Source organism: Pelecanus crispus, chromosome 6, assembly GCF_030463565.1.
Source record: "Pelecanus crispus isolate bPelCri1 chromosome 6, bPelCri1.pri, whole genome shotgun sequence".
NCBI classification, from domain to species: domain Eukaryota; kingdom Metazoa; phylum Chordata; class Aves; order Pelecaniformes; family Pelecanidae; genus Pelecanus; species Pelecanus crispus.
The window spans coordinates 21350564-21377827 of record NC_134648.1 but is presented as its reverse complement, the minus strand read 5'-3'; the positions used below and the strand labels follow the sequence as shown (position 1 = coordinate 21377827).

At 44.8% G+C, this 27264-nt stretch overlaps 2 protein-coding genes across 4 annotated transcripts in view; both read left to right on the top strand.

The window, feature by feature from the left end:
• PHRF1 (PHD and ring finger domains 1) overlaps nt 1-16481 on the top strand; it is a 35884-nt gene extending 19403 nt beyond the window's left edge. Inside the window, exons 9-18 of one of the 3 annotated variants that reach the window (XM_075711839.1) lie at nt 3598-3727; nt 4089-4228; nt 5047-5234; nt 6041-6160; nt 8163-8317; nt 9175-11964; nt 12685-12761; nt 13620-13880; nt 15003-15131; nt 16330-16481. In XM_075711839.1, coding sequence (XP_075567954.1) covers nt 3598-3727; nt 4089-4228; nt 5047-5234; nt 6041-6160; nt 8163-8317; nt 9175-11964; nt 12685-12761; nt 13620-13880; nt 15003-15131; nt 16330-16464 — 4125 coding nt within the window. In that variant the 3' untranslated portion in view covers nt 16465-16481. Of the gene's footprint in view, nt 1-3597; nt 3728-4088; nt 4229-5046; nt 5235-6040; nt 6161-8162; nt 8318-9174; nt 11965-12684; nt 12837-13619; nt 13881-15002; nt 15132-15365; nt 15499-16329 lie in introns of those variants that run through there. The other 2 variants (XM_075711838.1, XM_075711840.1) reach the window with 2 other exon arrangements.
• Nucleotides 16482-17124: 643 nt separating this feature from the next.
• LOC104033869 (malignant fibrous histiocytoma-amplified sequence 1 homolog) lies at nt 17125-27008 on the top strand. The gene is made up of 10 exons (XM_075711841.1): nt 17125-17214; nt 20501-21377; nt 21989-22280; nt 22714-22900; nt 23922-24112; nt 24216-24703; nt 25318-25475; nt 26008-26167; nt 26625-26695; nt 26801-27008. The coding sequence occupies exons 1-10, from the start codon at nt 17139-17141 to the stop codon at nt 26980-26982; spliced, it is 2682 nt and encodes an 893-aa protein (XP_075567956.1). The 5' UTR covers nt 17125-17138; the 3' UTR covers nt 26983-27008.
• The last annotated feature ends 256 nt before the right edge of the window (nt 27009-27264 follow it).

The following is a 27264-nucleotide window of genomic DNA, read 5'->3' as shown; positions in this document are numbered from 1 at the left end:
TTAGCATGCTTTCTTGCAGAGACAGGACATGTTTATTTGACACTTGGGTATTTGCTTGTTTGTCCTCCTACCCGCTTTCCCATAGCAGTAGAACCTGTTGGCCACCTTCAGCCAAAATGAAGAGAAAAAATTAGTATTTTTAGGGTTTCTATGTTTGTGAAAATCAGGCTGTTACTGAAGAGAAGAAACCCAGATGCTAGTGTCCTCAATGATGTGGCAGTGTGAGTTCAACCACATTAGCAGGTACCAGAGAATCTATGCAAGAAAGTGTCCCAAATACCCAAGGTCCTTCAAATACTTTACTCATTGAACTGTTTACTGAAGATGACTGCAGCTGAAAATGTTTCTGGATGTTTCTGTTGGCTGGGATAATTACAGTCCTTTAGGTAACAATTAGTATGCTGCAAACAGAGAACTTGGGGGATCTCCTGCCTGCTTTGCCCTCTGGCTTTAGCCAAAGCATTCTACCTGTCACTTGCATAAATATAAAAAGCCTTAAATTGCACAGAAGCATATGGTAACATAGTGTGGAATCAAAGCCTGTAAATAACCTCCATGGACTAGTGATATGTTGATTGGTTCTTCATTAATACTGCTGTTGAATTTGTTAAAACCATGTGAAATTCTACAACTTTAGAAAGGAAGAAGAGGATCTGACTTGACGTAAGGAAAACTGTTTTTCCCTTGGGGATGGTCAACCGTGGAAATATGTTGCTTGGACACTTTTTGAAATCTGTGTCTGGTGGATTTCAGCACCTGCCTGAAGAAAGGCCTAACCGACCTGGTTTGAATTCAGTGTTGACCAGTGAACAGAAAGGTCAGACCCTTCTGAGGGAAACCCTGAGATCCTGTTCAACCTGAATTACTCCATGATTCTATGAAAATAAACTTGGTTTCATCTGGCAATAACATGCCATTTTGGTTTTGATTATATTGTCAGGTTTTTTTCCAAAGACAGGAAAAGGTAGAAAAGAGGGAGAAGGGAAGAGTGGATAAAACTAAGTATTTCTTCAAGGTGGTTAGTTGGCTGTGGATTTCAGGTTGGGTCTGCTATAAAGGCTCTCCTTGGAGTGTGAAGTGCAGACTGGGAAAAGACTGAGTTGGAAGTAGGAGGTCTGGCAGATAAAGCTTTCTGCTGTAATCCAGTTGTAAAGGTCAGGTGAGAAAGAAAAAGGAAATGCACTTGAGATTGTGAAGTGCCTCAACTTCATAAGCTACACTTCTATATTCTGTAACTTCAGGCAGAAGAAATTAAGGTAAAGACAGACAGGTTTAAGGGAAGCAAAACAAAATGCCAAAATCTGGGGGAGGGGGTGGAGGTTCTCCATTATCTTACCTTCCTGCTGGTTGGGAAGAACAGTCTACTGTTAACTGGCTCCCCAGAGTTTACCGGTTAAATTTCTCATCAAAATCATTGTAAGTGGGAGGAGAGAAATTTGTAGCAAAACCCAAATGATCTGAATTATAGCAGTAAGTACAGTTTGAAATAGGTGCCATGAACAAAGTCACGGCACACCTTAAGTTTTTATCATGCTTTTTTCCCTTGATTTAAGGACTTCCCAGAGTGCTTTAGCAGTCCTTAAATTCATTATGTCCTCCATGGTGGAGGTTATCTTATTTGGCTGCCAACCCTCCTGTCTCCAAACTCAGGTCTTTTAATTTCAACTTTAGCAGAATTAATAAAATAGAAAAACTTGATTAATTATTTGATGCATTGTTGTTAAGTAATTACATCTGAGTTGTCAGGGCTATACACTGAAAAAAATAACTGTAGAAGAGTGGTGTTTGAGGTGAAAGGCTGTGCAAGGTAACTGCTAGTGCTTTTCTTTCTTTCCTTGCCTGTTGTTTTGGAAGTAGTGTGTAGCTGTCTCCTGCAGATGAGAGAGGTGGTGCCTGGGGACTTTACCATTGCATAGTAGTGTAAGCCTGGGAGCACAATACTTCCCATTCAAGAAGCCATTCCTAGCTCCACTTCTCAGTCAGCGGAGATTATTACAAACTATACCTAGAAAGGCACTATTACTTACTCCTTTGTCTCTGAATAAAAGTGCATCTTATTCTAGCTTGTACCTTGAGTTGACTGAAGCTTAATTCCACTGGTTAAGGAGTGTGTAAGCTGTTGTCCTCAAAGCATAGAGAGATGCTGATGTCAGATCCTTGGAAAGCTTTAGTATTGGGGGAGGTAGTTTGTTTTGTAATTCATCTGTTGTTCTGTAGGTGCCTAAACTAGTGGTGGTTAACTAGACGCACTGTTTTAGGTCCTAGAAAAATAAATGTGTTTAGGCTTATGTTCAGGGCTTTCCTTACTCCATCCTGTTCTCCTTCAAATAAGGGAACCTTATGTAGTATTTACTGGCACCCATTATACTTAAAACAATGGCATTCTAATAAAAATAGCTCTGTAAAATAGTTTGGAGCATGCATTAGTGATGCTAACAGAGAAGTCTGATGAAATTACTTCCATAGTAAGATGAATCGAAGCATATATTTCTGTCGGCGTATTCTGTTTTTAAACATTTTGCAGCTTGAAGCTTCTTTGCCACTGCAAGATACTCTAAAGCCATTCTCTAGTGTTTGTGCCATGTATACATTTTGTAAATGTACAAGGATCTGATGCATATGCTCTGGAAGAAAGTAAGCACAGTGAATAATCTGTAACATCAGAGGCATCTTTGCATCTGCTACGCTCATATGAAACTTTTATCAATTCTTGATGCATTATAGTTGCTTGAAGAAAGGAGAGGGGATAGGGAAGATGTCCCTGCCCCTGGCAGGGGAGTTGGGCTAGATGATCTTTAAAGGTCCTTTCCAACCCAGACCATTCTATGATTCTATGACTCTGACATTTTAGGAATGTGGTTGGCACAGACATGGCCAACTTAACAGAGCTGTTAAGAGAAACCTGCTCTTAATGTCTTTCCAACCAAAGGAAGGAACAAACCTCTGCTATGTTTGCCTAGCAAGGAGGCTTTGAGTTTACATTCTGAGGCTGGTGATCAAGAACCCATACACTTCAAATGTGATTGACCCTTGAGTATAGAGAGGAAGAGGAATTTGAACCTTGTAGGAGCAGCCCCTGCTTATCGCAATGAAGTGATGCTCTGAAGGGGGACTCACATCTGCCTGAGGTGTGTGTTTGAAATGTTGCCTCTGGACATGTTTCACAGCATTAGGTAAATATGACCTAAAGAATGAGGAGTTTAAGACAGGGAACCTGTACTGTGTTGGCTTTTTAGTCTTTGCTCATCACGCTCTGCTGCATGATGAGGCAGAGGTCAGTTAGGTGGATTTGGGAAAGTTCTTGAGTGAACTTTTTCACTGAGGAAATGTCAGTCTCAGGGATTGTTCTCATTTAAAGAGTCAGAGTTAGGCTAGCCATGACTTGTAATCCTGAGGGAGGCTGAAAAGTAAGGTCATGTTCTCCTTAATATGACAGTCAGTAGGTGAGAAAGGTAACATAATTGCTTAACTGGCAGCTTGGTGACACAAGTGCTTCTTATTTGAATCTCAAATCCATTTTTCATCAAATGCCTTTATAACTAACTTGTTGCTGACCTTTAGATACCTGTATCATGTAACTTCTAATCCCCCACGCAGCATGTGCCAAGGTACCTCATGTCCTCTCTTCTGGATGAAACAATTGAGGCAGTTGTAGCAGGCCTAAACACAGCCATCTACCAGCGTCCTCTTACACCGCGGGCTCCTACTAGGCAGAAAAGAAAAACAGGTAAGGGCATCGGACACCTGTGGTTCCCATATGCAAGAATAAAAGCTTTGGGAAGAGAAGCCTGAATCATACAAAATACTCTAGATCAGCTGTATGCTGCCACACCTGTGCAGCTACAGAAGTATACCACATGCATTTTCGTCTTTCCCCATACTGCCTCTGCCCAGAAGTGCCTTGAAGGTTACTTTTAAATAAATCCTAATGATTTAGCTTTTTCTGCTCTGCTGTTTTATGCTGTTGCAGCACACTGTAGGTCTCTTTGAGCTGCTTTGTGTGCCTTGGGGGGAATGAAAAAGGGAGTACCGGGTAAAATGCAGTGCCAGCACTTACCCAGATACTTGGTTGTCTTTTGTCCCATCAGGTAGGAGGAAGAAAGTAGGAGGCAAAAAAAGAACTCAGACAAAATATTCTGCTGGGAAGAAGAGTTCAGGGACACAGCTGAAGAGACGCAAGCGTCTGATAAAGAAGAGAAGGGGGAAAAAGATGAGAGTAAGATCACATGTGAGTTCCTGCCAGTGTCAGTATCTACCATTTTTCAGCCATCTGTAAAAGCACTGTAACATGGGATTCAACGGAAAAAATACTGTCTTATAATGACATGGTGGGAGTATGTGCAGGATGTGTCCAGTGTACTCCAGAAAGATGCTGTACGTGGAAACAAATTGCAACTTCCAGGCAGGCCTGCTGGGTTTGCTGACAGATCCTGTTACCTGAACTGCAGGGATCACACTGTAAAGCATACCCTGCAGGCTTTGTGTTATTCCTTGCCATCCTGCTGTAGTGTTTACTTGGTACTGATGCAAGCTCAGTTAAAATTGCCACCACCTATTCTTTTTAATAGGCTGTGGATGTTTGTGTCAGTGTTGTTGCAAACCCAGTTAATCAGCCGTAAGGGCTCTCAAAATCCCTTTCAGTTGTGACAGCGTTCTCACGTGAACTATACTGAATACCCTGTACCAGCTTGACTTCTGTCCTCAGCTACCTTAACTAGAGTTTACATCCTACAGCCAGAACTGTCCCTCCAGCCTTTAATAAGGAATTGACGATTTTGAATGACCTTATTAAAGACTTTAGAAACTTAATTTATCTGGATGCTTAAATCTGATACATGCAGTCTCTATATGAAGTGACATATAGGCCATAGTTAGAAGTTTAATAAATGCTTTAAAATAAATATGGACAATAAATGCACACCACTTCTGCTACCGATGGTAGTAACCTGATGACTGTACTTAGCCTAAGTGGAGAATTTGGGGCTTTAAACCCAGGGTATGTACCTGCCCTAACATACAAATAACCCAATCTCTTTATCCGTGCAGGTGAAAAATGAGGTTACTACTCGCTCCCGTATTGCAAGAACTCTTGGTCTTTGTAAACCTGTGCGTGGGGCCTCGCTTCCTTCCGTGTACAAACCAATGGAGCCCTCACTTGGCCTGATGAGAGCGGATATTGGTGCAGCTTCTCTGTCTGTGTTTGGAGATCCATATGAGTTGGATCCTTATGAAAGGTAAGATATCTCTGGATTATGATCAGAGGCCTAATAATTTCACAAGTGTTGGGTTGTTTGTGCATGTGACTTTTTGCAGAGTGTAGATCTTGCATATGAAGACAGGTTTGGATACATAGCTCATAATAGCACATTGGCCTGTCTTTTTTTTTTTCCTTCTTGGCAGAGTTGCCAGTGTTGTTTAAAGAAGTTTGCTGAAATAATAAGCCTCATGAAAACCCTTAATAAGATCTGTGGAGTTATTCAAAGGCTAGAATCTGAAGTAGTCGGATCTTAATCAATCGTTTTCTATTTATTTATTTTAAGTGAAGATAGCTAGCGTATTCAGTATACAATGAACAGTGACTTCACATTAGAATTAAATGGACCTGTGGAATCTTCCATATTTCTCCTTTTCCCACCTTTGCTTTTCCAGACACCTTAAATTCAGGAGGAATCTTACTATGCCAGAGCTTGTGTCACTCTTAAGCTTTGGATTTCAGGGAGGGGGCATCTGAAATTATTGTTGGCAAAATTTAATTTTCCACTGAATAAGTCTTTTTGATCCTTTCATAAAAGGAAATTACCCATTTAATATTTTAAAAATAAAAATCTGCATTTGAATATCTGCTGGCTGAGTTACGCTATTCTGTTTATGTAGCCACAGAAAATAACTATATTGCACAAATCTTTTTTTAATGTATAATAATAAAACAAACTATGCTCTCTAACCATATCTGTCCTAGTAGTATTATCTACTTCATCTATTTGACATGAAAAACTTTCAGACAATTTCGGGGTTCATGTGTGTGTGTCTTTACCCACAGTAACGAAGAGGTTCCAGCAAATCCAGATTCACCAGTGAGTGCCAAAAGGAGAGTTCTTTCCCAGTCGGCACTGAGGTCTCACCGTCCTGTAGCTAGACCTATTTCTGTGGGACTTCCCAGGTAAAAATCCATCAGGTTATTTTATTTTATTTTTCTTAATTGTCTAGTGACCCTAACAAAAGAGCAAACTGGGTGATCATCCTGGTTTAACTCTTTTCTTACCCTGATTATTTTGAAAGAGTGTGTGCGTGCATGTGCCTGCACATGTATAGATAAATAACCACAGCATTTTACGCAAGAATTCTTTTTTTTTTAATGTTGAAGGACACACGCTTATTCTTTCATAATATCTCTAACTATTGCACTGAAATTTCAAATCGGTATTTCCACCCTAATCTGGCTGCTCTCGCCTTCTGTTTTGGGATTGTTTAGTAATGCCATTAGTATGTTTTAAATCCCAGTCTTGTTAACCTTTAAAAAGCCGCTTGCTTATTTGAGAGGGCCGAGGAATCTAATTAGGTATCCAGAGGAGGAGATGAGTGATATACCTACCTCACTCAATTCCTCTGCTGTTTGTTGGAGCTCAGAAAATTGAGAGAAAACTCTTTTGTTTGATCATGCAATTTAACAGTTGCTTTGCTGTCTGATGGATGTTTCTGTGTGTGCAAATTTTGTGCCCCTGTGCCAGGGAGCATTGCTGGGTGCCTCCCACTGGCAACCACAGTGGGTTTTCAGGACTGGGGTGAAGGGTGCAGCGCAGAGGGGTAGGACAGAGGGAGCAGGAGCATGATGAGAAGAAAAGGGATGGGGAAAATGGCTGAGGTAGGTACCAACTGAATCACAGAAAACTGCAAGGCTGAGGGAGCTGAAGACTAGGAGAAATGGAGAGAACTTAGCTTAAATGATTAAAGGTGTGAAAGGTTTACATGGCTGTTCTCTAATGCATCTGACATGGCGAAGGTTGGTTTCTCAGGATTAAGATAGTATATTTCTATGGTAATTTGGAATATTTCTCTACCTTTCCCATCTCAATACTGAAGGAAGCCTTTCAGGAAGCCTTCCATGTCCTCAGAGTTATTTGAGTAGCACACTGTTTAGAAGGTAGAACTGTTTAGGTGAAATTCAGCTTTTCTAAATGCTTGATTTGCCTGGACTACAGTGAGTTTCCTGATCTGGCCTGAGCAGCTAATTCTTTTAGCCTTCCCATTTTGTCTTTCTGTTGTATGTTATTACAGGGTTTTGGTGTACATTATGTTCAGAAAGCTTGCTTTGTTGTCATACAGAAATGAAATGTAGCTCCCTCGAAGAGCTGTGTCTATTGGTCCCTTTTGAAGTTTGTTTTTGTTTTTTTTTTTTTTTTAAAAAAAAGCTAACAAAACAAACCCCAGAATCCCACCAACACAAAGGCAAAGAAAGAAAAACAAAAAAGCCACACCCCAAAACAAAAAACACTCAAACCTTTTCAGTCCATGTTTCAAGAAGAGAGAACTTAAGTTAAACCATTTTCATAAGACTGAGTAATGCGTAAAGGGGAGTGTTTGTGTTGTCTCATGTGTGGGAGCATTGCTGTTGTTTTTCAGTGTAATTCCTCCTATGCCATGCTCTTGGCTACCCTACCAGTAGGTACCTACATGTGTTCTGACTGGTGCTAAACACTGGTTCAAGCTGCATCACTTTTTTTAGATAGGTCTGAGGAATACGTTTGTGATCATGATTTGGGGGGGAAGAGAGGCAGCTGGGATGGAAATATCTCTGAAGTGCTGAAACAACGGTTTATGCTTCAAACATGCATCTTAAATGCACTGGAAAGTTAATCTTGATACACAACACAGTGAGCACCACTTTTAAATAAGACTAAAAGCATTTGCTTACCAAAGGTCTCTGGTATGATTACATGCTTTCCTGTCCTGTGGTGTTCTGTGGGAAGTCAGTAAAAGCTTCACCTTCTGTTTGTCAGAGGAAGATAGGGCCTGAATGACTCTAGTGAAGCCAAAACTAGAAGTGGACTTCCCTGGCTGACCTCTGTTTATGCCCTTGATTTTGGTTTCTTTTTAATGTAATGTGTGTGTGTAGAACGAGTGCTGTAAGAGTAAAGGAAATATAACCCCTCTGAAACATGCAGAAGCAGTGTACCTGCCTTGAGTCCTGATCAAGAAGCAGAAGCTGCCCCTGTGCCTGATCTGTTGGGAAGTATCCTGTCTGGACAGAGCTTTCTCATGATGAGTAGTTCAGATGTGGTCATCAACAGAGATGGTTCGCTGACAGCGAAGAAGGCAGGTAAGGGTTTAGCACTTCATAGTGCAATGTCTCTGTTTCATCCACATCTGCCCTGGTCCTACAGGCTGCATAGCTTCAAACATAGGGATACTCTTATTGAGCATTTGAATGTGTAAGAAAAGATTCAGTAGTTGCTAGCAGTAATCTGGCTAATAAGATTCTTACCTATGTTCTGAAATAGTGTTACTTGTCTCTGTTTTTAATTGCAGAGCTGAGGTGTTACTGGAGGATTTGGGTTTTAATAGGTAGCTTTCTTCTTTCAAAAGTACTGCACTGTAGTTTCATGCTTTGTTATAAAAAATGGAGGACTTGTAGAGCAGAGATATCTTAGTACCCAATTCTGGTATTTGTCATGCATTGCTGCCATGCCTGTGAACTGTACTTCGGTTTGAAAAGCAGTGATGAGGACCTTGGCAAGAAGTTTCTTTGCAAAAGCAGAGCTCTAGAATACGTGCTAGCATCGTCAGCTGTGTTTTCCCTTGGCATGGTATTATTTGGAAAGAATCTCTTCAAATTGAAACTTAGAGCTTTATTCTTAAAATAAGTACATAAAACATCCTCTGTTTATAGTCATTTTTATCAATCAACATCTACAAGATAATAAACATGAATCTGGTGGTATCTACAGAACAGAATAGTTTATTTCCTAAACATTAGTGTTTACCTCAAAGATGCAGTCGTCTGGCATTAAACCTTGAGCATCTGACCAAAAGAACTATTGGACTGCCTTATTTCTGTGTGGTATGTCTGCAAACTGAAGTGGAACTTAAAATAATTAGCTCAGTACTTCTTTTAATGTTGGGGGAAAATGTCCAGATATGTACTGAAAAGCTTAATTCTTTGCTTGTATGCCATAGCTCCACTTCACAGAAAATCTATGAATGCCTCGAGAATGGATGATGGTTCAGGACATAACACCCAACCAAGTACAGTGCACTCAGGGACCACAGCAAGCAGCTCCACTGCTGGACCTTCAGTTTGCTTGGGGCTGAGTGCTCACACCAGACCCTCCTCCTCAAGCTTGTTTTCATCACCTTCACCCTCACTGAGCAGGATTGAGCCTGCAGCAAACCTTCTGACTACATCAGAAAAGGCAACTGTAAAATCAGAATATTCAATGACACCCAGGTCTGTTCAGACTCAGAATATAGCTACTCTGAGCAGGCATGGTTCCAAGTTAGATGAAATGCCCAGATTTAATGGAAACTCTAAAAACTTTGCACCCACTGACTCATCTTCAAAGTCCCTGAGCTGTAACTTGAATTCTGGCTCAAAAGCTGTAACTGTGAGGCAGCCATTAAAACCACCTCCCAAGAGAATTGACATCTTTGAGCTTCCCAGGATACCAAAGATTAAAAAGGAAACCAGCAGCAAGCAGGTGGAGCCAGAACCCGCAGGAAACCAAAGCTGTGACATCCCCAGCTCCTGTATAACCCAGCTGACTGGCAAAGAGAGCACTAATCAGCCGGGAAAGAGTAGCAAGGTGGAAAGTCAGAAGTCAAATGCCAAGGAATCTCAGCAACTAACATGTACAAGCGGGATGTCTTTTTCTACCAATACAGGCATGTATAGCAGTTCATCGCTACTGGGCATGTCAAGGGGCAGAGGCTCAAGCTCTTTTGAGAGTTTTAAAATCAATATTCCTGGAAACGCAGGGCATCCCAGCAGACTGTCTAACCCAGGATTTTGTAACACCTTCCGCCCTGTGGATGACAAAGTGCAACAGAAAGAGAGTCCTTCACCTCTTTTCTCAGTTAAGAAAAAGCAGGTCAAAAGTGAAATATATGATCCCTTTGAGCCAACAGGATCGGATTCGAGTTCAGCAAGCAGCAGTCCTGAAAGGCTTGGCTCAGGGATCCCACTAACTAATATTACCAGGACTATTTCCATTGAAAATCCAAAAGTTCAAACGTTTCAAACTGTCCGTCGTTTCACCCCTTACATGGTAAAAAACATATTTGGATCTGGGACTGACTCTGACATACCATCTAGTAACACAGAGTCTCATGATGACGTGACAGTAGAAAGCAGGATTGTAGAACAGATCTCTGATACAGAGGAACAAGACAATATGGATGAGGAAGACTTTCTAAGTGGTCCTTGCACTTCATCTGCTGTTAAGCAAATTTCTAATGCAGAGTGTTTAAAGGAGGAAAGCAGAGAGGGCCCAAATGTGTTCTTTAATGCTGAAGAATTTATTAGACCTAATATTAATGTGAAACTAGAACCAGATAGTCCCTCAAAGAATGATGGGCAGCACAAACTCCAAAAGGTAGAACAAACAGAGAGGCGATCACGTTCCAGATCCTGTTCGAACTCCAGCTCCCGAAGCAAGAAGAAGATGAAAAGGAAAAAGGCACTTGTCAAAGAGCATAAGAGGTCCCGATCAGGGTCTAGGGAGAGAGCACACTCAAGGGACCGAAGCTCCAGATCTACCTCTTGGTCAGGTGGAGAAGAGCATAGCAAAACACACACATTGAAACCCAAGAGCAGGAGGTCTTCGACTGACCGTTCTAGCAGTCACGAACGAGCTAAAAAAAAGAAAACGAAGGATAAAACCAAGGATAAAAAGGCAAAAACTTCTTGGTCTAGGGAGAGAAGGAAATCTAGGTCACGTTCAGGTAGTCCTGGAAGTGCTTCTGAGTATTATGAAAATAGGAAAAAGAAAAGACGGTCTCGATCAAGATCAAGACGGAGGGAACGTTCCCGATCGAATAGCATTGAGAGGACTAAAAGGCGGAAACACAGGAGAGACAAAAGCTATGAGAGATACGATAAAGATAGTAGCTCAAGGTCAAGGGACAGAAAGAGATCGAGATCCAGGTCTCGGGAGAGGAGAAAATGGAGGTCTCGGTCTCGGTCTGCATCTCGATCTCGGGAGCACAAAAGCAGCAAATCAAAGGAAAAAAGACCACGATCGAGATCACGTTCCAAAGAAAGAAAACACAGATCAAAAGAGACCTCGCTTCCTCCTCCACCAGAAAAGGATCAAAAGCCTCCAGCTGAAAATGTGTCAAGGTGTCTGGAGCAACCCCATTCCTTCAAACAAGAGCCAAAGGAGGAGCTAGTACTAGAAGAGCTTTCCATAACTATCCAGCCAAATGTCAAACTTGAGGAAATACAGGCTGACAGCCCGGTTCAACTGAGAGAGGCCCAAGAAACTATAAAGGTAGAGCCCATCTGTCAGGAAGCGACCAATGAAACTGCATTCCCTGTGCCAGAGATCACAAACATTTGTGTTCCAATTGGCAATGTGGATTCTTTTGCTGAAAAAGAATTAATGAGTAGTAGTGATCCAGCAGTGCTTGGTAGCTGTAGCAATACAAACCTTGAGATTACGGTTAAAATAGAAAATACTGCATTATGTCCATCTCTGATGGAACCACCCCCAAAGAAGGAAGTTATCATGCATGCTCTGACTGAGGCTGCGCCAATTCAAAGCTCGTCCAAAAGCAAAATAACAGATTGTGTGAAGGAGGTTAAAGATGAGTGCCTTGTGTCAAATGAGAAAACCAGTAATTTCAGTAAGCCTGAACTGGAGGTGGTACCTCAGGGTCCTGCACTGAAATCAAAAGCACCAGTGAAAAGAGTTACCTGGAATCTTCAAGAGGAAGGAGGTGGCACATTGTCTGCTGGAAAAGCTCCAAGTAAGTCTCTCTTTTGGAAAACAAACAGCAGTTGAAGCAGGCTGTATAAGGCTTAGGGTTTTGGTGCCTGGCTAAACCTGGTTCTAGTGTAACAACTCGCATCTGAGCTGGGGTGATCCTGTGGTTTCCAATCCTGAGAGCTGGTATTTTGCACTTGTTGAAATCATGAGGTGGGCTGTGCTAATGAATCGGAGAGGACACGCTGTCAGCACAGCTCAGCTAGCCAGCGGCAGCTTGTTCAGCCATGAAGTGTGTATCGCAACCCGATCTCTGAACTGGCAGCTCACGTTCCACCCTTTCTGCAGTTAACTAGAATGGTTGTTCTGCCTTCAAAGTTTATAAATACTTCTCAGAACCAAGGAGCGTGACAAATCTCTGTTGCTCACTCCTTTGAGTTCTGCTAAGCCAAAGCTGCTAGAAACAGTTTGGCTTGGGACCCTGTGCTATGTGTGGTGACAAGAGTTGCTTCTGTGGTTCCAATTGGTTATTCTCATGGAAACCCCGTAAAAAGCAATTGCTCAATTGACTTATAAGATAAGTCCTCTGTTATCAGAAGCTTTAAAATGTTGATGACTGATGAACAAAATCCTTTCATAGCTAGCTTTGTTGTTAGATCCTTTTTTATTTTAATTTTTTAAAATATAATTGGCTTTGAATCTGTGACCGATTAAGTTTATATTGTTCTTAAATGTTTTCTTTTCCTTTTCTTGGGGAACCTAGGGATGCCATTTTACAAACTTCAGCGAGCAAAAGAAGGGGCCTGGAAAGCAGAGGACATGAACCAAACGTTAAATCAGGTGCAGTTAAATGAGCCTCCTCCAACCAATTATATGATTCCTGAGCCTATGTTTCCTGATCTAGATTCCTCTCAGGTTGGTTCCTGTTCTGGCACCCAAGTGTCATGGAAGGCATCCCACCTCATCTGTGCCCTCGTTGTGCAACACCTTCCTCTCATGGCAGAGTTCGCCTTCCTCTGCGTGTGGTACATTTCATATAGCCCATACACCTCAGCAATCCTATAATCATTTAATCTCTCAGGTGGTCGTTACAGTTGAAGAACATTAGTGGACATGGTGGTGTTGGGTTGATGGTTGGACTGATGATCTTAGAGATCCTTTCCAATGGATTTAATGATTCCTAGTTTTTACTTTCATTAAAAAATAATCCGGCCACCAAGCCAGGAAACATGAAATTGCTACTCTACCCTTAATTGTTTTAGTGGTGGACTTGGTAGTGTTAGGTTAATGGTTGGACTGGATGATCTTAAAAGTTTTTTCCAACCTAAACGATTCTATGATTCTATGATTTTTAATTATGCTCTATACATGCAACTTCTGTTTTCAGCAGTAACTTGCAGAAAGATGGTACTGTTTGAGAAGCTGTGAGCTTCTCCCTGATTGTGATCAGACTGTAAAAATTGTCCTGGTGGCATTGGTCTGTGCCATCAGTCTGTGCTGTCCACCAGCTAAAAGGTGAGTGGGGCTGGTACTAGCTCCTGGAGCACAGAGACCTAATTGAGGGCTGGGATGTTAGCCTCCCTGATTTAAACTAGTAATTACTTGCCTGTGTGAGTGGATAAAAGGTGCTCTGAAAATCCTGATCTGATGTTCTCTCTTGTAAGTACAAGCATTTACAAAATTATGTCTGTTTCACAGGTGTACTGTCAAAATATACCTTTGACGCCACCTCTGCCCTCAAGCCTTCCCCCCTATGCCCCTGTCAGCCAGCCCACGGTTCAGTTTATCATGCAGGGTAGTCTTCCAGCGCTTGGCTGCATGGCAGGACAGAGCCTGACTCCGGAGCCGGGCAGCCTGGCTACTGCATCTGAACCGGGAATCCAAGCTGCTTCTGTTGGAAACACAGAAGAAAAGATCAAAGCGCCCAAACCTCCAGTGGATAAAACGAAAAACGAGGAAGTGAGTGAATGCTATCAAGTAGCACATGCATAACATCAATGAGCTGTTTAGTTGAACTTTTAAAGTTTGGGGGTTTTAACTTTCTCTGTACTGTATTTTCCCAGTCCTTGTTGTCACTGTTGTTTTTAGTGACTGTGCTAACCCAGGAGTGGCAGGTAATCCTTTCTTTGAACTCTTTTGGGATTTATTCCATTTGATGGTTCCGCTTTCTGCTGCTTCATTGCAATAAGACAGAGAGGGATTAAAACATCTAAAATACATTCTTAAAGTTCTGAAACTTTCTTGTGTGAGTGTTTGGAAGGGACTTTCTAGCAGCCAGAATGTCCAAATTCCTCTAAACACATGGTTTTCTCCTTTCGTCTCCAGCTTTGAAATTAATGTGAATTCTCATAACAGTCCTGTAGAGAGGTAGGACTGTATCTTGCTGCTTATCAGCACTGAAAATGCAGAGATACTAAAATACTTTGGAGATGTTGCAGTGGTAGTCCCTTGCTGCTGAGTTTTGGGTTTGCTGTACAGACCATCTGCTCTAAGCATAGTGGATCTTAACACAAGAACAGAAACTTCTTAGCCAATTATTTTACTTTCTACCACAACACAAAATAGTAAGATACTTTTCATGCTGAACCTCCCATTTATGAGCAGCAGTTCTTATGAACTTGTTTTGGTAGAATGTGTTCTGATGTCATCCGTAAACCTTAATTTATTATCAACTCTGCAATTTTCAGAATGCCTTTAGAGCTACCTGAAGCTTTGTATTCACAGCTATGACTTGCTGCTTTTAGAATCTGATGACTTTTGGTGGATGTATGTTTACTTCAGAGCTGTTGGAAGGGAAGGAGGAGACCAAAATTAATAAGTGGACATTGTAGTCACTTGCGTAAAACACATTCTCTGAGACATACAATAAACGTTACACAAAACAAGGGTTCCTCATAGTGCGCACTGGTATTTGTTTCAAGACTGCAATTTACAGTAAAGGAAATCACTTTGAGGCTAGCTCTTGCTTGGGTCGTTGAAATTGTGAAATGAGTATTTTCATTGTTAGAGCATTTCTAAGAAAAAGATTCAGAAACCATTCCCAAGATAGCACAAGGTAATGCACTTCTCTTTGCTGTGCAGTACATGAAGAAGCTTCACATGCAGGAAAGGGCTGTGGAAGAAGTGAAACTTGCTATTAAACCTTTTTACCAGAAGAGGGAGATTACAAAGGAGGAGTACAAGAACATTCTTCGAAAAGCAGTGCAAAAGGTAAGGTGACAGTGAAATGAAGTGCAGAGGAGGAGCTGTGCACATCATTAAATAAGTAGCAGTACTTTGGATTGCACTTGCCAGCAATTACATGCTGTAACCGCGTAGTGGATCTTTGGACTCCGACTCATACTCTGCAGTCTTGTGGTGAAGCAATAGCTGCTTAAAGCAGGATTGAGTGGTGCCATTGATGAGAACTGTCAGACTGTTCCTTTTAGAATATTGTGTTTTCAGTGGTCCGGAACACTACTAAGCTTAAGCTGCCCGAGCTGAAATGTAACATGGTACCTCCTTTCGGTGAGAATGGTCAAATCTCTCTCATCAAGAACTTTGGCCAGAATTGTCAAGCTGTTTCTGATAAAGTGAGAAAATACTTTGTGCATTAGTTCCTTGAGCATCTGTGGTGTCCCTGAACTTTGGAAGAGGGCCTTGCAATTTGGCTGATGTTGACTTTTGTCTCAAATCTTAGTGCTGACCAAATCGTGGCTAAAAAAGACCCAATCAGCAGGTAAATGTTGTCTTGTGAGAGCAAGTAATGCTCTTATGGTCAAGGCAGTTAAATGATACCCCAGAGAACTGTATTCTCTCCCTGCTCTGCATTCTTGCTATCATTGAGAAATTCCATCGTAAATCAAAATTCCTGAGATAATGGCTGCAATCTCACATCTTGTACGTGACCCATATGAACCTCAGATGTGGTTTGTAGGAGAGCTGAGCGACATGAATTGCTGCTGAAGCACTGTGAACTCTTCTCTGTACACTGATAAAGTTCTTTGTAGGGTCCATTCTCTTTCTCCCATATCTCAAAAGGGGCCCTCAAAACTGCCAGATTCTTTTAATCTGAGCATTGCTTCCTCAAAATCATCAGAAAAATGGGAAATCAACGTGGTTACCATGTATTGTGTAAAACTGGCTGGATGGGAAAGCCTGTAGTAAGAATGAATAATTCTGCTTTCAGAGATGCTTCTGCATTCAGTTGGTGCTCAGTAGATAAGCCCTGGGCCATTTCTGGAATGCTTGAAGTGAAATATTATCCTTGTTGAGTTTTCTGCTCCATGTATCCTGCTGTGAGACTCAAAGGTCTATGCAGGAATCAATTCCCCTGGGAAGCTTAGGGCTCCTTTATCATTTATCTGTTGCCTGCCTGAACTGCTGTAATACTGTTAATTGACCGAATGCCTTTTCTAATCCCTTGTAGATCTGCCACAGTAAAAGTGGAGAGATCAACCCTATGAAGGTAGCTAATCTGGTGAAGGCATATGTGGAAAAATACAAACATATGAGGAAACATAAGAAATCTGATGGTGAAAATACGCGTGAAGTGGAAAACTGAGAGCAAGCCACAGCCAGCATGACTTGGACTGAACTTACTCTGGCTGTGAACACTGTGCCAGAGGGAATAATAGATCTGCAATTGCATCTCACTGAAAATAAAGTGCAGAGAAGCAAGATTATAATAGGACTTATCTGCGGAACCTTCTTTTGAATTGTTTCCGTATGGGAATAAACTTGGGTTTTTTTTGATTACCTACTGTAGAACTAAACAACAATCAAATGCCTCAGACCAGCAGAGTAATTTGAGGGGAAACACAGAAGAGATTAATGTTTGGGACTCCTGGATTGCTACAGTTTTCAGGGTTACTTTGATCACATTTTTGGGCTGTGCACCTGTCTTGCTAAAAGTTTGAAACTGGACACCACTTTTCATATACAGTATATTGAGAGCTGTATACTGTTTCCCTTGTGTTTATTTATCAAAATATGGATTGTCTTTAGAAACTTCTAATTTAATACTTGAAATGTTGTATTTTTAGCCCGTTCGATGGTGAGCGAAGCTTTACTCGCTCTCATTTGGGGATTGCAGAATTGAGCTAACCTTTATAAACTGACTTCAGAAACACTGCTCAAGCCATGGTGTTTATTTACGTTCTGTTGGAAGTATCTTGTTAGTGAAAAGTTTAATTTCGGGGTGGGAGGCTGTGTTGCACTTCTGTAAATAATGCACTGATGGCTGGTTTTGTGTCTGCCTTTCAGGAAAAAACAAAAAGCAAGCATTGTGAATTTTCAGTAACAAGCTGGAGGGGTAAGGTTGAACTGATGTACAAAGCAGAAATGTGACAGAATTTATAAAGTTATTTTGAATGGTTTTAGTCCTATAGCAGGTGTCGTTTGTTTGTTTTACAGCTGCCTCTTGCCCTGGCTGTTCTGTATAAATCTGCACTCTTGGGTCTTGCTTAAGGAATACTGTCTTTCTAGAAGAGGATTGGAGTTGGATAAGTAATTGTTCCTCCTCCTCAGTAGGAGGACTGGTTTTCCTATCAGGAAGCAAAGGAGTCCAGCATACATAGTGACTGCATCTTGCTTTCTTTAAAAGCACTCCTTATCCACCTGTATGTGAGCAACCGATCTTTTAACTGATCATCTGAAATACAGTCACTCAGAAATATATTCAGCACCCCTGAACCTGACAAAAAGCATCATTCCTCATCTAACTGTGTTAGGGAGAAGACATTTAGCAGGGAAGCTGAAGAGAAAACAGTAAGTTACAACTTAGAAACTGGCTTTCCCTTCAATGGGAACTGAATGTGTGTGGCCTGTTGGACCAGATGGCAGCAACACATCTTACGTGAGGTATTTCCTAACCTCTTAGAGTGCACTTGGAAACTGCCTTCTTTGAGGATAGTCTTGCTGCTTGTCTTCAAAGAGAAAACAGTTAGGCTCTCTGGGATGAATTTTATAAAGCAAGTAACTGCAGCTCTTGGTTTTTTTTCCTAGCGAGCATAGGAAAACTCACAAATAGCAAGACCTTTGATCCCCTGCTGGCATTCCTAACTTCTCAGTGAACTCTGATTTCAATCGTAAGATGTTTGCCTGCATACTGTAATTTTGGCTATGGCTCCAAATAGCTGGTTTGGGGACTTATTATTTATTTAAACAAAACAAGCCCATATACCAGTACTGTCTGGACTGGCAAAACACTTCACTCCCATCATTCACCATCCTACAGAAGTGTTTATGGATGAGCCCTGAGAGTTTTAGAGTTGATCTTCCTTGGCTCTGTTTGCTTCCTGTATGAAAGTGCAGCCTGAATGGAGTATAAGGGATTGATGACTTTGGGCTTTCTTTGAAGATTTTGGAACAAAGGCTCACTAAGACTGCAAAAGAATAGCTGGAAGAGAAGCTTTAGTTTTAAAGCTAAACTTGTAGCTAGAATATATACCTAGCAGATGGGTGTGGGGCTGTGAATACAAACACTGATGATAGATTTTGTGACAAAATACAGTTCAGAAACTTCTATGGCACTGATGGCAGCAGAACAAGAGAATGTGATCTAGTTGTGAATATGCTTAGGCTGAAATTGGACACCTTTGGATGTATCAGAGGAACAATTCTGGAATAACCTGCCTGCATGAGTGAAAAAGAGTAGGTGGTGTGAAAAACAAAGCTTGACCAAATAATGGAAGTAACTACACTGTTGACCAGGAAGCCAATGTCAGTGTGTTTTGTTCCTCAGACTGATTGACTGCTTTAAATTCTTGGTTGGTGTTAGCCTTGGATTAGCAGTAAAGATAACAACCTGTTGCAAGATCTGTTAGGAGTGCATGTACTGTAATGACTGTTAAATTCCAGTTACCTATGCACCTGCCATTGCCTGGAGGAGCAATGAAGCTGAAAACTATACTTTCTGCACATGCTTTCCCCTGAAGTTACGTGAAAAAGAATACTGGTTCTTTCATTCTGTCTACCATTAAAAATAAATCCATCAAATTGTAAGGTGCTGCTTGGGAGAGGCAATGAGAAACATACCTAAAAATGCCTCTTCTGGCATGTTCTAGAAAACAGTTTTTCTAGTATACTACTTGCATTCTTTTCTTTTTTTTTTTTTTTTTTCTTCTTTCTGGTTGACCCTCAGATCAAATGCTGCTACCTGTTTAAGGGAAGAAGTCTTACTTATTCAGCATATGCAGTAGTTTGGTAGTAGCATAACCTCTTGTTAGTGTCCTTTCCCTCCTCTGCAACAGCAGTAACACCAAAAGTTCCTTTAGCAAAGGTAGGGACACTGCTGTAAGAAGTTGACTCAGGAGCTACTCTGCCACCTTCTTTGTCTCGTAAGCAACCTCCAGAGCTGCTTTTGGGACATACCCATGGCCCTGGTACCTGGCCAGAGGTGCTTGGGTTGTTGGGAGCTGCTCTGATGGTGGATGGAGAAAGAGAGGGTGGGGTTCCCGGGCAGAGCTCAGGAGGCGGGGAGCGAAACAAGAGGAGGAAATGAAAGGGGGGGCCGAGCAACCGGGAGGATCTAGCTGGTGCCACGCCGCGGGGCCATGACCCAGCCCAGAACGTGTGAGTAGCTGCCCTGGCTCTTTGCCACTCTGGTTCAGAGCGGTGGTGGGAGCCCTTTGGCTTGTCTCTCTGATGGTGCTGGAGGAGAGACAGGGCGTTTGGGAGAGGGTGAAAGCTTGCTTTCCTGCTGGGCTCATTGCATGTCCCAGGTTTAGGTGGTAATGCTGAGAACTGATGATGAGTCCATCCTAAGCAGGGTGCCTTGCGCAAGGGGATGCTGTGCTCAGCATCATCTGGTGAGGAAGTGAAACGAGGGAGAGGAAAGCAAATCTGACCATGTTTTGTTCTAGTATTGTGTGATCCCTATCCCACATCTGCCTGGCAGTCTTCTTGCCTGTAAAACTCTCTACTCTAAACACCCTCCTTTTGGGGATATTCTCTGCCATCACCCAGTCCCTTCTTGTGCACCCTGTCCTGGGGGGTACCCCACTGTCCCTGTGTTATTCTCCCAGTCTCCTGGGGCTGGGAGAGGCCCTGCAGGGAATTGTAGCATGCATCTGGAGCCGAGGGGAGGATGTGAGAGAGGAAGTGTCTGAACTCACTAGCCTCAACTCATCTCCCTAGCTGTGGTTGAGAGCTGAGGGCTGGCTGGGCGAGTTATTTGGAGAGCAGCTTTCCTCCTGACGTCAGCTCTGCCCCACCAGCCTCCTGCTGGGATTAGAAACCTGCCGTTTTCGGGGTAGATGCATCTGTGGCTGGAACTCTTGCAGTGCTTTGATGAGAGCAAAGCTGTTAATGTGATGCTTGGGCTACAGGTCAACGTCTGGTGGGCACTGTTTCTTCCTGTGTCTTCAGGCCCAGCCAAGATCCTTGTGCCTTGGCTTTGTCTCCTCTCTTGAAAGGACACAGGAGCTGTTCAAGCAGCAGCTGTGGTCACGCTGTTTAACCAGCTCCTGTGTTTTGCCTCTGCATTTCCTTGCTGGCTGAAATGATCACAAAGTTGCACAGAGCTTAAGGGAAAAAATGGTCTGCAACCCAAAGGGTGAAAGTCTCTCTTAACCACCTTCCCTGTCCCATGCGTGCAGGTCAGGAGCAGGATGGTTTGCGTGAAGTGACTTTCTCTACCCAGAGGCTGCGCGTGCTGCCTCCAGCAGTCCTGAGCAACCCCGCAGTGGAGAGCCTTGACCTTGACAGGAACAAGCTCAGGAGCATCACTGGCATTTCTAAGCTTTACAACCTGAAGAAGCTGATACTGTCCAAGAACGAGATTGTGGACTTTCCCAGCGAAATCCAGAGCCTGGTCTGTTTAGAGAAGCTTGAGCTGAATCAGAACCAAATCCGGGTCATCCCGGAGGGGGTTTTCTCCCATCTCCCCTGCCTTAAACACTTGCGGCTGAACAACAACCGTCTTGGTGCCCTTCCCAGGGACCTGGCAGCTTGTCGAGGCAGCCTTCAGTACCTCAACATTTCCAACAACCTGTTCCGGACCTTCCCCCAGCCTGTCCTGCAGCTGGCACACTTACAGGAGCTCCATGTGCAGAATAATGCCCTTCGCCAGCTCCCCAAGGAGCTCTTCCAGGGGCAATCCCTGAAAATGTTCAAGGCCAATGGGAACCCCCTCCGGGAGCCACCCAGTGAAGTGTGCGCTGGTGGCATCCAGCAGATCCAGAATTACTTCAACCAGCTTCAACACGGTTTGGGGCAGGAGGACAAGAGGGTCAAGACAATGTTCCTGGGGGCCTCGCTGGCGGGGAAGTCCACCATCTGCAAAAGCCTGAAGCAAGGGCAAACCAAACTGGTGCCCAAGGAAGAGCGAACAGTTGGGATAGAGATCAGCGAGTTCCAGATTGAGGACTTCACTTTTCTCTTCTGGGACTTTGCCGGCCAGCTGGAGTACTACATGACTCATCACGTGTTCATCACCCCACAGGCGCTTGTCATCCTTGTCATCAATCTCCACATGTAAGTGCTGAGCTGGTTTGGATTCAGAGTGGAGTGGGAGAAGAAAAAAGGGGCTAGGGAAGCTTTCCCCTGCATGGGTTCACACCATTTCCATTGGACCTCGATGCCTGGTCTTCTCACTGTTGGAGTAGCTAGCTCATCCTCTCCCCCTTTTTGCAGATCAATCTTTTAATTAAGCCACTAGATCTGTCATCACTTTACCAAAGTCCTCTGTTTTGAGGGGTTAGATGAGCATTAACTCCTTATGTGAGAACTGACCCCGGGCTAAATGGCTTTGCTCTCTACCTTGGAAATACCTCTAAGATACCCCTTCTGTATCTTGTGGTGCTCCCTGAACGTGGAGGGAGCATCACACTTGGGCTTTGTGGTACAGCGGGATGATCCCATCCACAGCAGGGACAGACTGCATAGCTTTAACTGGCTTAGCTTAGGGATGCAAAACTTAAAGATGAGCTTGGATATGGACCATGACAGCTTAGGAGATCTGAGCCTTTCTCCAGTAAGCCACTGGGACAGCACAGGATGCATGGTCAGGCCTGTGCTTGTTGAAGTTGGCTGGAGATCTGGAGGGTTAGATATGAATTTGAGATTTTCTTTCTCTCCCTCCCCAGGTACCAAACTAATGACAGGACTTTCAAGGAGCTTGTTGGTTTCTGGATCAACAACCTGTCCATGCGAGTCCCAAACTCAGTGGTGCTTCCTGTGGGAACCCATGTGGACTGCTGCCAGGAGGAGGAGGTAGAGAAGAAGAGGCACGACATCATGGCCAAGATCAGAGCCATGCTGGCAGAGAGAAAAAGCAACCTTGCTCACTTCATCAACAACCTGGAGGGCAGCAAGGAGCCCGAGTTTTACGTGGACCAGTGGGAGAAGCTGAAGGAGATGGAGAGCTGCACATTAACCGTAGGGTTGAGATTATCATGGTTGCTTGCTGTCTGTGGTCACCCTGTTGTCTCTGGCAGCCCAGCATGCTACGGGTGATGGTGACCTGGTGCTAATGCATCAGGCTGCTACTGTAGCCACTCCCCAGCCCCCGGGTGGACATGGTAATCCCTGGCTGTGACCTGCTGGGTCCTCATCCCTGCTCAGTGATGGGCATCTCCTCCTGTGGCTTATAGCAAGTGCCTGGGGAGAAGTGTGAGGGGGCATTTACCATCCCCAGGTGATTTTCCAGGAACTGCTTCAGAGCAAAGGTGTGAAGGAAGCACCCTCTGAAGCTGAGCCAGTGGTGTGTCCCATCTTTCGTGACCTCCTTAGCTTTAGGTCCCTCCTTTATCTCACAGGCTAAAAGACCTCTGGATGTGCTTTTGGCAGGTGTGTGCTTTCTCTCTTCCAGATCTTAAACTTAGTTGCTGTCAACTGCATGGATCACCATGATATAAAAAAACTTGAGGCCACTATTCTGAAGCATGTGAAGAATGAGGAGCTCTTCCCTGAGGTAGTCCGAGTGCTGCCGCCTGTCTATAGGCAGGTGGAAGCTGCCATCGTAGATATTGCACAGAGTGAGGAGATGGCAGACCATGGTGAGTGGTCTATCACCCCCTGCCACACCTTCTTGGGAGGACCTGCTGTCCTGCAGCTGAGATGGGCTCTCCAGTGCTTGCTGCAACTTTTGGCCCTGCTCATGTGCTGGTGGGGTCGCTGCTGAAGACCTTGCAGTGTTACTGCTGGAGCATTAATTGCTACTACCTAGCTCTGTCATTATGAGCATCTGCCCCCAAGGCAGGTGCCTAAGGAAAAGCACAGGAAAAGGCCAAGTTTGTCTTCGCCAGGAGGCTCTGCCAACATCTACCAACCTGTGGCTGGATGTACCCTGAGCTGGCCACATCGTCTGGATTGTTTCTTTCCAGTAACATTGTTCTTTCTTCCCTTTGCCCTGTATAAGAAATTTAAAAAATCTTGCAGGAAGGAGCTCCACAGCTTTAATGCTTCCATTAATGGTTTCCAAACCTATGTCCTGCTAACTTTATTTAGCGGCCCCTAGCCCCTTCTCTGTGTCTCCTGTGATTTAGCAGGACTAGCAAGCAGCCCCAGCTACTCGCTTACATACCTAAAGCAGGTGTGAACACCACCAGTGCCCAGTGTCATGTCTGGCTCCCCTGGCCACTGTAGGATTAGAGGATGAGGAGCAAATGCTTTTCTTTTGTGGAGATACGCAAGGTTTTGTTCCCTGTCTCACTGCATGACTAAATGACAATCTGAGGTTTAACTGGCAATCTGAGGTTTTCTGGCTGGAAACAAACCTGCTCTCTCAAACAATCTAAAACCCCAGTATAAGCCTCATTTTTCAGATGCTCTGTTGAGGTCTTGGCAGGGTGTTGGCACTGCTGAGGCAAGGCAAGACCATGGGCGCTGCAGGGTGGCAGTGGGACAGCTGAGGAAGGGCAAAGCATTTTGGGCCACAGTCACCAAGCATCATGCTGGTCCCAGCTGCTTCCCCAGGAATGGCATGGGTACTGCTGGTGTTTGTTGGCTCTCTAAACCATCTACCTTGGAACGCTGGTGTCTGAGAGATGCGTGCTGAGCTCCCACGTCTCCTTCTAGGCATGATGGACCTCCAGTACCTGCTCAGCAAACTCTCCCAGTGCAAGCACCTGGCCAACCTGGGCAGAGAGCTTCTCCAGGACATCTTGCGGTACCTCCACCGCATCGGGCTTGTTGTGTGGTACGAGGAAATCAAGCACCTGGAAAGCACTGTTTTTCTCCAGCCTACCTTCCTAATAACTATGTTCAAGGTGGGTGTGGGGATCAGGACTGTCTTCTCTGCAGGGCCCAAGCTCTGCAGCTTTGCTGGGCTCCTCTCATTGCCACCTCTTCTCTCTTTCTCTTCCCACCCAGCTCCTTGTGAGGTACCGCCTAGTACAGCAGCTTGAGAGCATCTCTGTAGACACGCTGATTGGGGAACACGCCACCATCAGAGACAGATCCAACTGGGTGTGGACCTTCAAGTCAAAGGCGATGCTGTGCCACCAGGCCGTGCGTGCCTTGGTGAAGCACCAGCTCTGTTCAGAAGGGATGCAGGATGTCTTTGAGGAAATCATGGGACATAGGCTGCACAGAGGGAGAGGGAAGCTCTTCAGCCTCCTGGAGCACTTCGAGCTCTGCCTGGAGGTGAGGCACGCCAAAGCGCTCAACCCACAGGCCAGCGAGTTTGTGCCCGGGAAGCCATGGGAGACAACACGGGGCCAAGGCGAGTCCTGGTACTTGTTCCCAACCTATCTGAACCAGACGGAAGAGGTCTCTGAGGTGTGGGGAGGAGATCACCCTGAGGACCTCCACATCCGTGCCTACTTCTCACCCGAAATACCTGAGGGTTTCTTCCAGAGGTAAGCAGTGGTTTTCAGCCCTCGATGAGGTTGCGCAGTTCGGGCTTTGCTTGGCATAGCACCAGTATGACTGTCAGCAAGCCCTTGGCTGTTGAGACCGTATCAGCTGAGGCATGAGGCCAGGACTCAGGAGACCAGGGTGGCTTCTCAGCTCTGCCACAGATGTGTGGAGCCCTGGATGAACCATTTCGATGTTCACTGCCTGGATGTGAGCAAGGACCATGCGCCTTCTGGTTCACCTTTCATCTGGAGTGGTTTTTGGCTAGTCTGTGCCCATCCAGGCAGTCAGCCGTTTCCCAGTCCCACCTGGGGATGGTCCAGTTTCTATGGGTGCTGGGACTGTTCCAGTTTCTGGAAGGTGTCCTGTCCTTCTGGGGTTCTTGACTTGTGTCCAAATTTTTGTCTGATGGCCAACTCTGGAAGCAGCTCTTGGCTTAAGAGGCTGCTCCTACTGCTTGAGCTTTCAGTAGGACAGGGTCCTCATGTGGTGTCTGCCTCTGTTTCTACTGAAATCGGGTTCATATTTTTCAAGTCCACCTGGTGCCACACTTTCTCCCAGTGTTAGAGATATGCAGGGAGGAGGGTAGTGAAAACCGTGGGCAATCTCCTTGCAGGTTCCTAGTGAAAGCTTGCTCCTTCTATTCCACACACTGGGTGGCCAAGGCGACCTGCCTGCTCATATGCAATGGCAAACCTCTGCTGATCAAAGAGAATAACCAGAGGGCCTACAGCTACCTGGAGCTCCGGTGCAGAAAGCCAGCAGGAAGGACAGGTAAGAATACCTGATCCTTATTGCATGACTCCCCAACCACATGTCTCTCCTTAGCCCTGCCCCCAGCCACTTCCACCCCTCTGAGCAGAGCATCCCAAAAGCCTCTGCCACATGTCCTAGTCTGGCCAGAGTCCACCAGCAGTTCAGCTAAAGATTTCCCCATGCAACCTGGTCAGGATTCCTCTCAAGATACCACATGAAAGTGAAAAGTCAAGTTTTCAGTCTTCTCATGGAGCAAATGGTTCATCCTTCTCCATAAAGTCGCAGCAGCGTACAGTCTCAGGCTGGGTCTCCAAGTGATAAGCAAAAGGGCCATCCAAGTTGGGGAGCTCTTCCAACAGATCTTTAAATTCCCTGTGAAGGCTGATGGGCCTTGGTTAACCTGCGAAACAGAGCTGGTCCAACAGTTCTGGCTGGGGGGAGGGGGGTGGGGAGCGGGGGGCAGTTAGAGCAATACATGCATCACCACAGCATCTCCTGGGCTGCTGTGGCTGGGTGGCTGTAAGCGAGACATTCTCCTTTTGCCTGGAAGGTTTCCAGTTTGCCTGGGACTTCGTTATGGCAGTTGTGTTCATCATTCAGAAGCTCGCTGAGGAGTGGCCGGGGCTGCATGTGTGCATGAAGACCCCTTGCCGAACGGCCGGCTGTCCCGCGGAGCTCATCTGGCCAGACATGGATGGCACAAACGCCATGTATGTACATACTGTGACCTGCCAAGCTGGGGGCTGGAGCCGGGTGGTTGCTGCTGCAATGCTGATGGGGCTGGTCAGCTTCTAAAAGCAAGGTGAAATTAGCTGTGAAACTTGCGAGGCACTATGTTGCCCTTCTCCTGACCAGAGCAGCCTGTGTCCCACATGGTGTTAGCATTTACTTGTGTGGGAAATTTGAGCATGGAAATTAAGGTGAAAAAGTTGAGACTCTGGGACTCAGGCACATAATGGCCATGCTGGTCAGGTGCCCACTTGTCCGCTGTTTCATGAAGAGCTGAAGGTGCTCAGGCATCTGGGAAAGCAGCAGCTGTCCCACCAATGGTGGGACTTCAGGTCAGGGTGGAAAGAGTGAGCCTCTTCCATTGCCTTGGCATCGTCTTCCATGGAAAGTGCTGAGGTCACCTCCTGCTCCTTCTTCTCGGGTCTTTTTCCTCCACAGGACAAAGGAAGACATTAAAACCTGTGGGACGTGTGGGCACCGCTTTGGCGCAGAGCTGCTCCTGCCCAAAGGTGAGCCAAATGGTCCCGGGTTTGCGCCACAATAGTGCTCAGGGGGAGGAGGGCTGTGGGTTTCACAGAGCTGAGGTGCTGATGGTGATCCCCCGGTCCCCACAGTGCCCAGGCAGCTGGAGGAGCCCCCGGTGCAGCCCTCTGCTCACTATTACGTGACAAGCTACGGGACCACCACCTTTGGGCCCAGCAGCATCCACATCAATCATCAGGTAAAGAGGTTGCCACCTTCCCTTGCCCAGGGTCCAACACTGATGGCCAGGCTCATCCTCTCCCCTGGCTCCTGAAATGAGGGGGTGCAGCTGCTTTGAGCTGGGGGAGGGAACACCCCCATCTTTGGGCAGCACTCTGGTTACCACACTCCTCCCTGAGACACCACCACCTCTGCACCTCAGAGCTCAGCTCTGGGTGTTTCATGTTGTAGTTACTGCCTTATTTTTCCAGAACATCTCAAGTGAGTAAATCTGGGCCAACGGGGAGACGCTCACCGAAGAATTATTATTTTTGTTTAGCCAAAGCCAAACTATCCTCAAGACACTTTGCTTGCAAGTCATGTTTGCAGCCTTAAT

Excerpts from the sequence above, each read along its gene's own strand:
- LOC104033869 (XM_075711841.1), top strand. The coding sequence starts at position 17,139 with ATGGCTGGTTTTGTGTCTGCCTTTCAGGAAAAAACAAAAAGCAAGCAT. Across the intron at positions 17,215-20,500 it reads TTCAGTAACAAGCTGGAGGG|GTCAGGAGCAGGATGGTTTG; the intron begins GTAAGGTTGAAC and ends CCATGCGTGCAG. Across the intron at positions 26,696-26,800 it reads AGAGCTGCTCCTGCCCAAAG|TGCCCAGGCAGCTGGAGGAG; the intron begins GTGAGCCAAATG and ends CGGTCCCCACAG.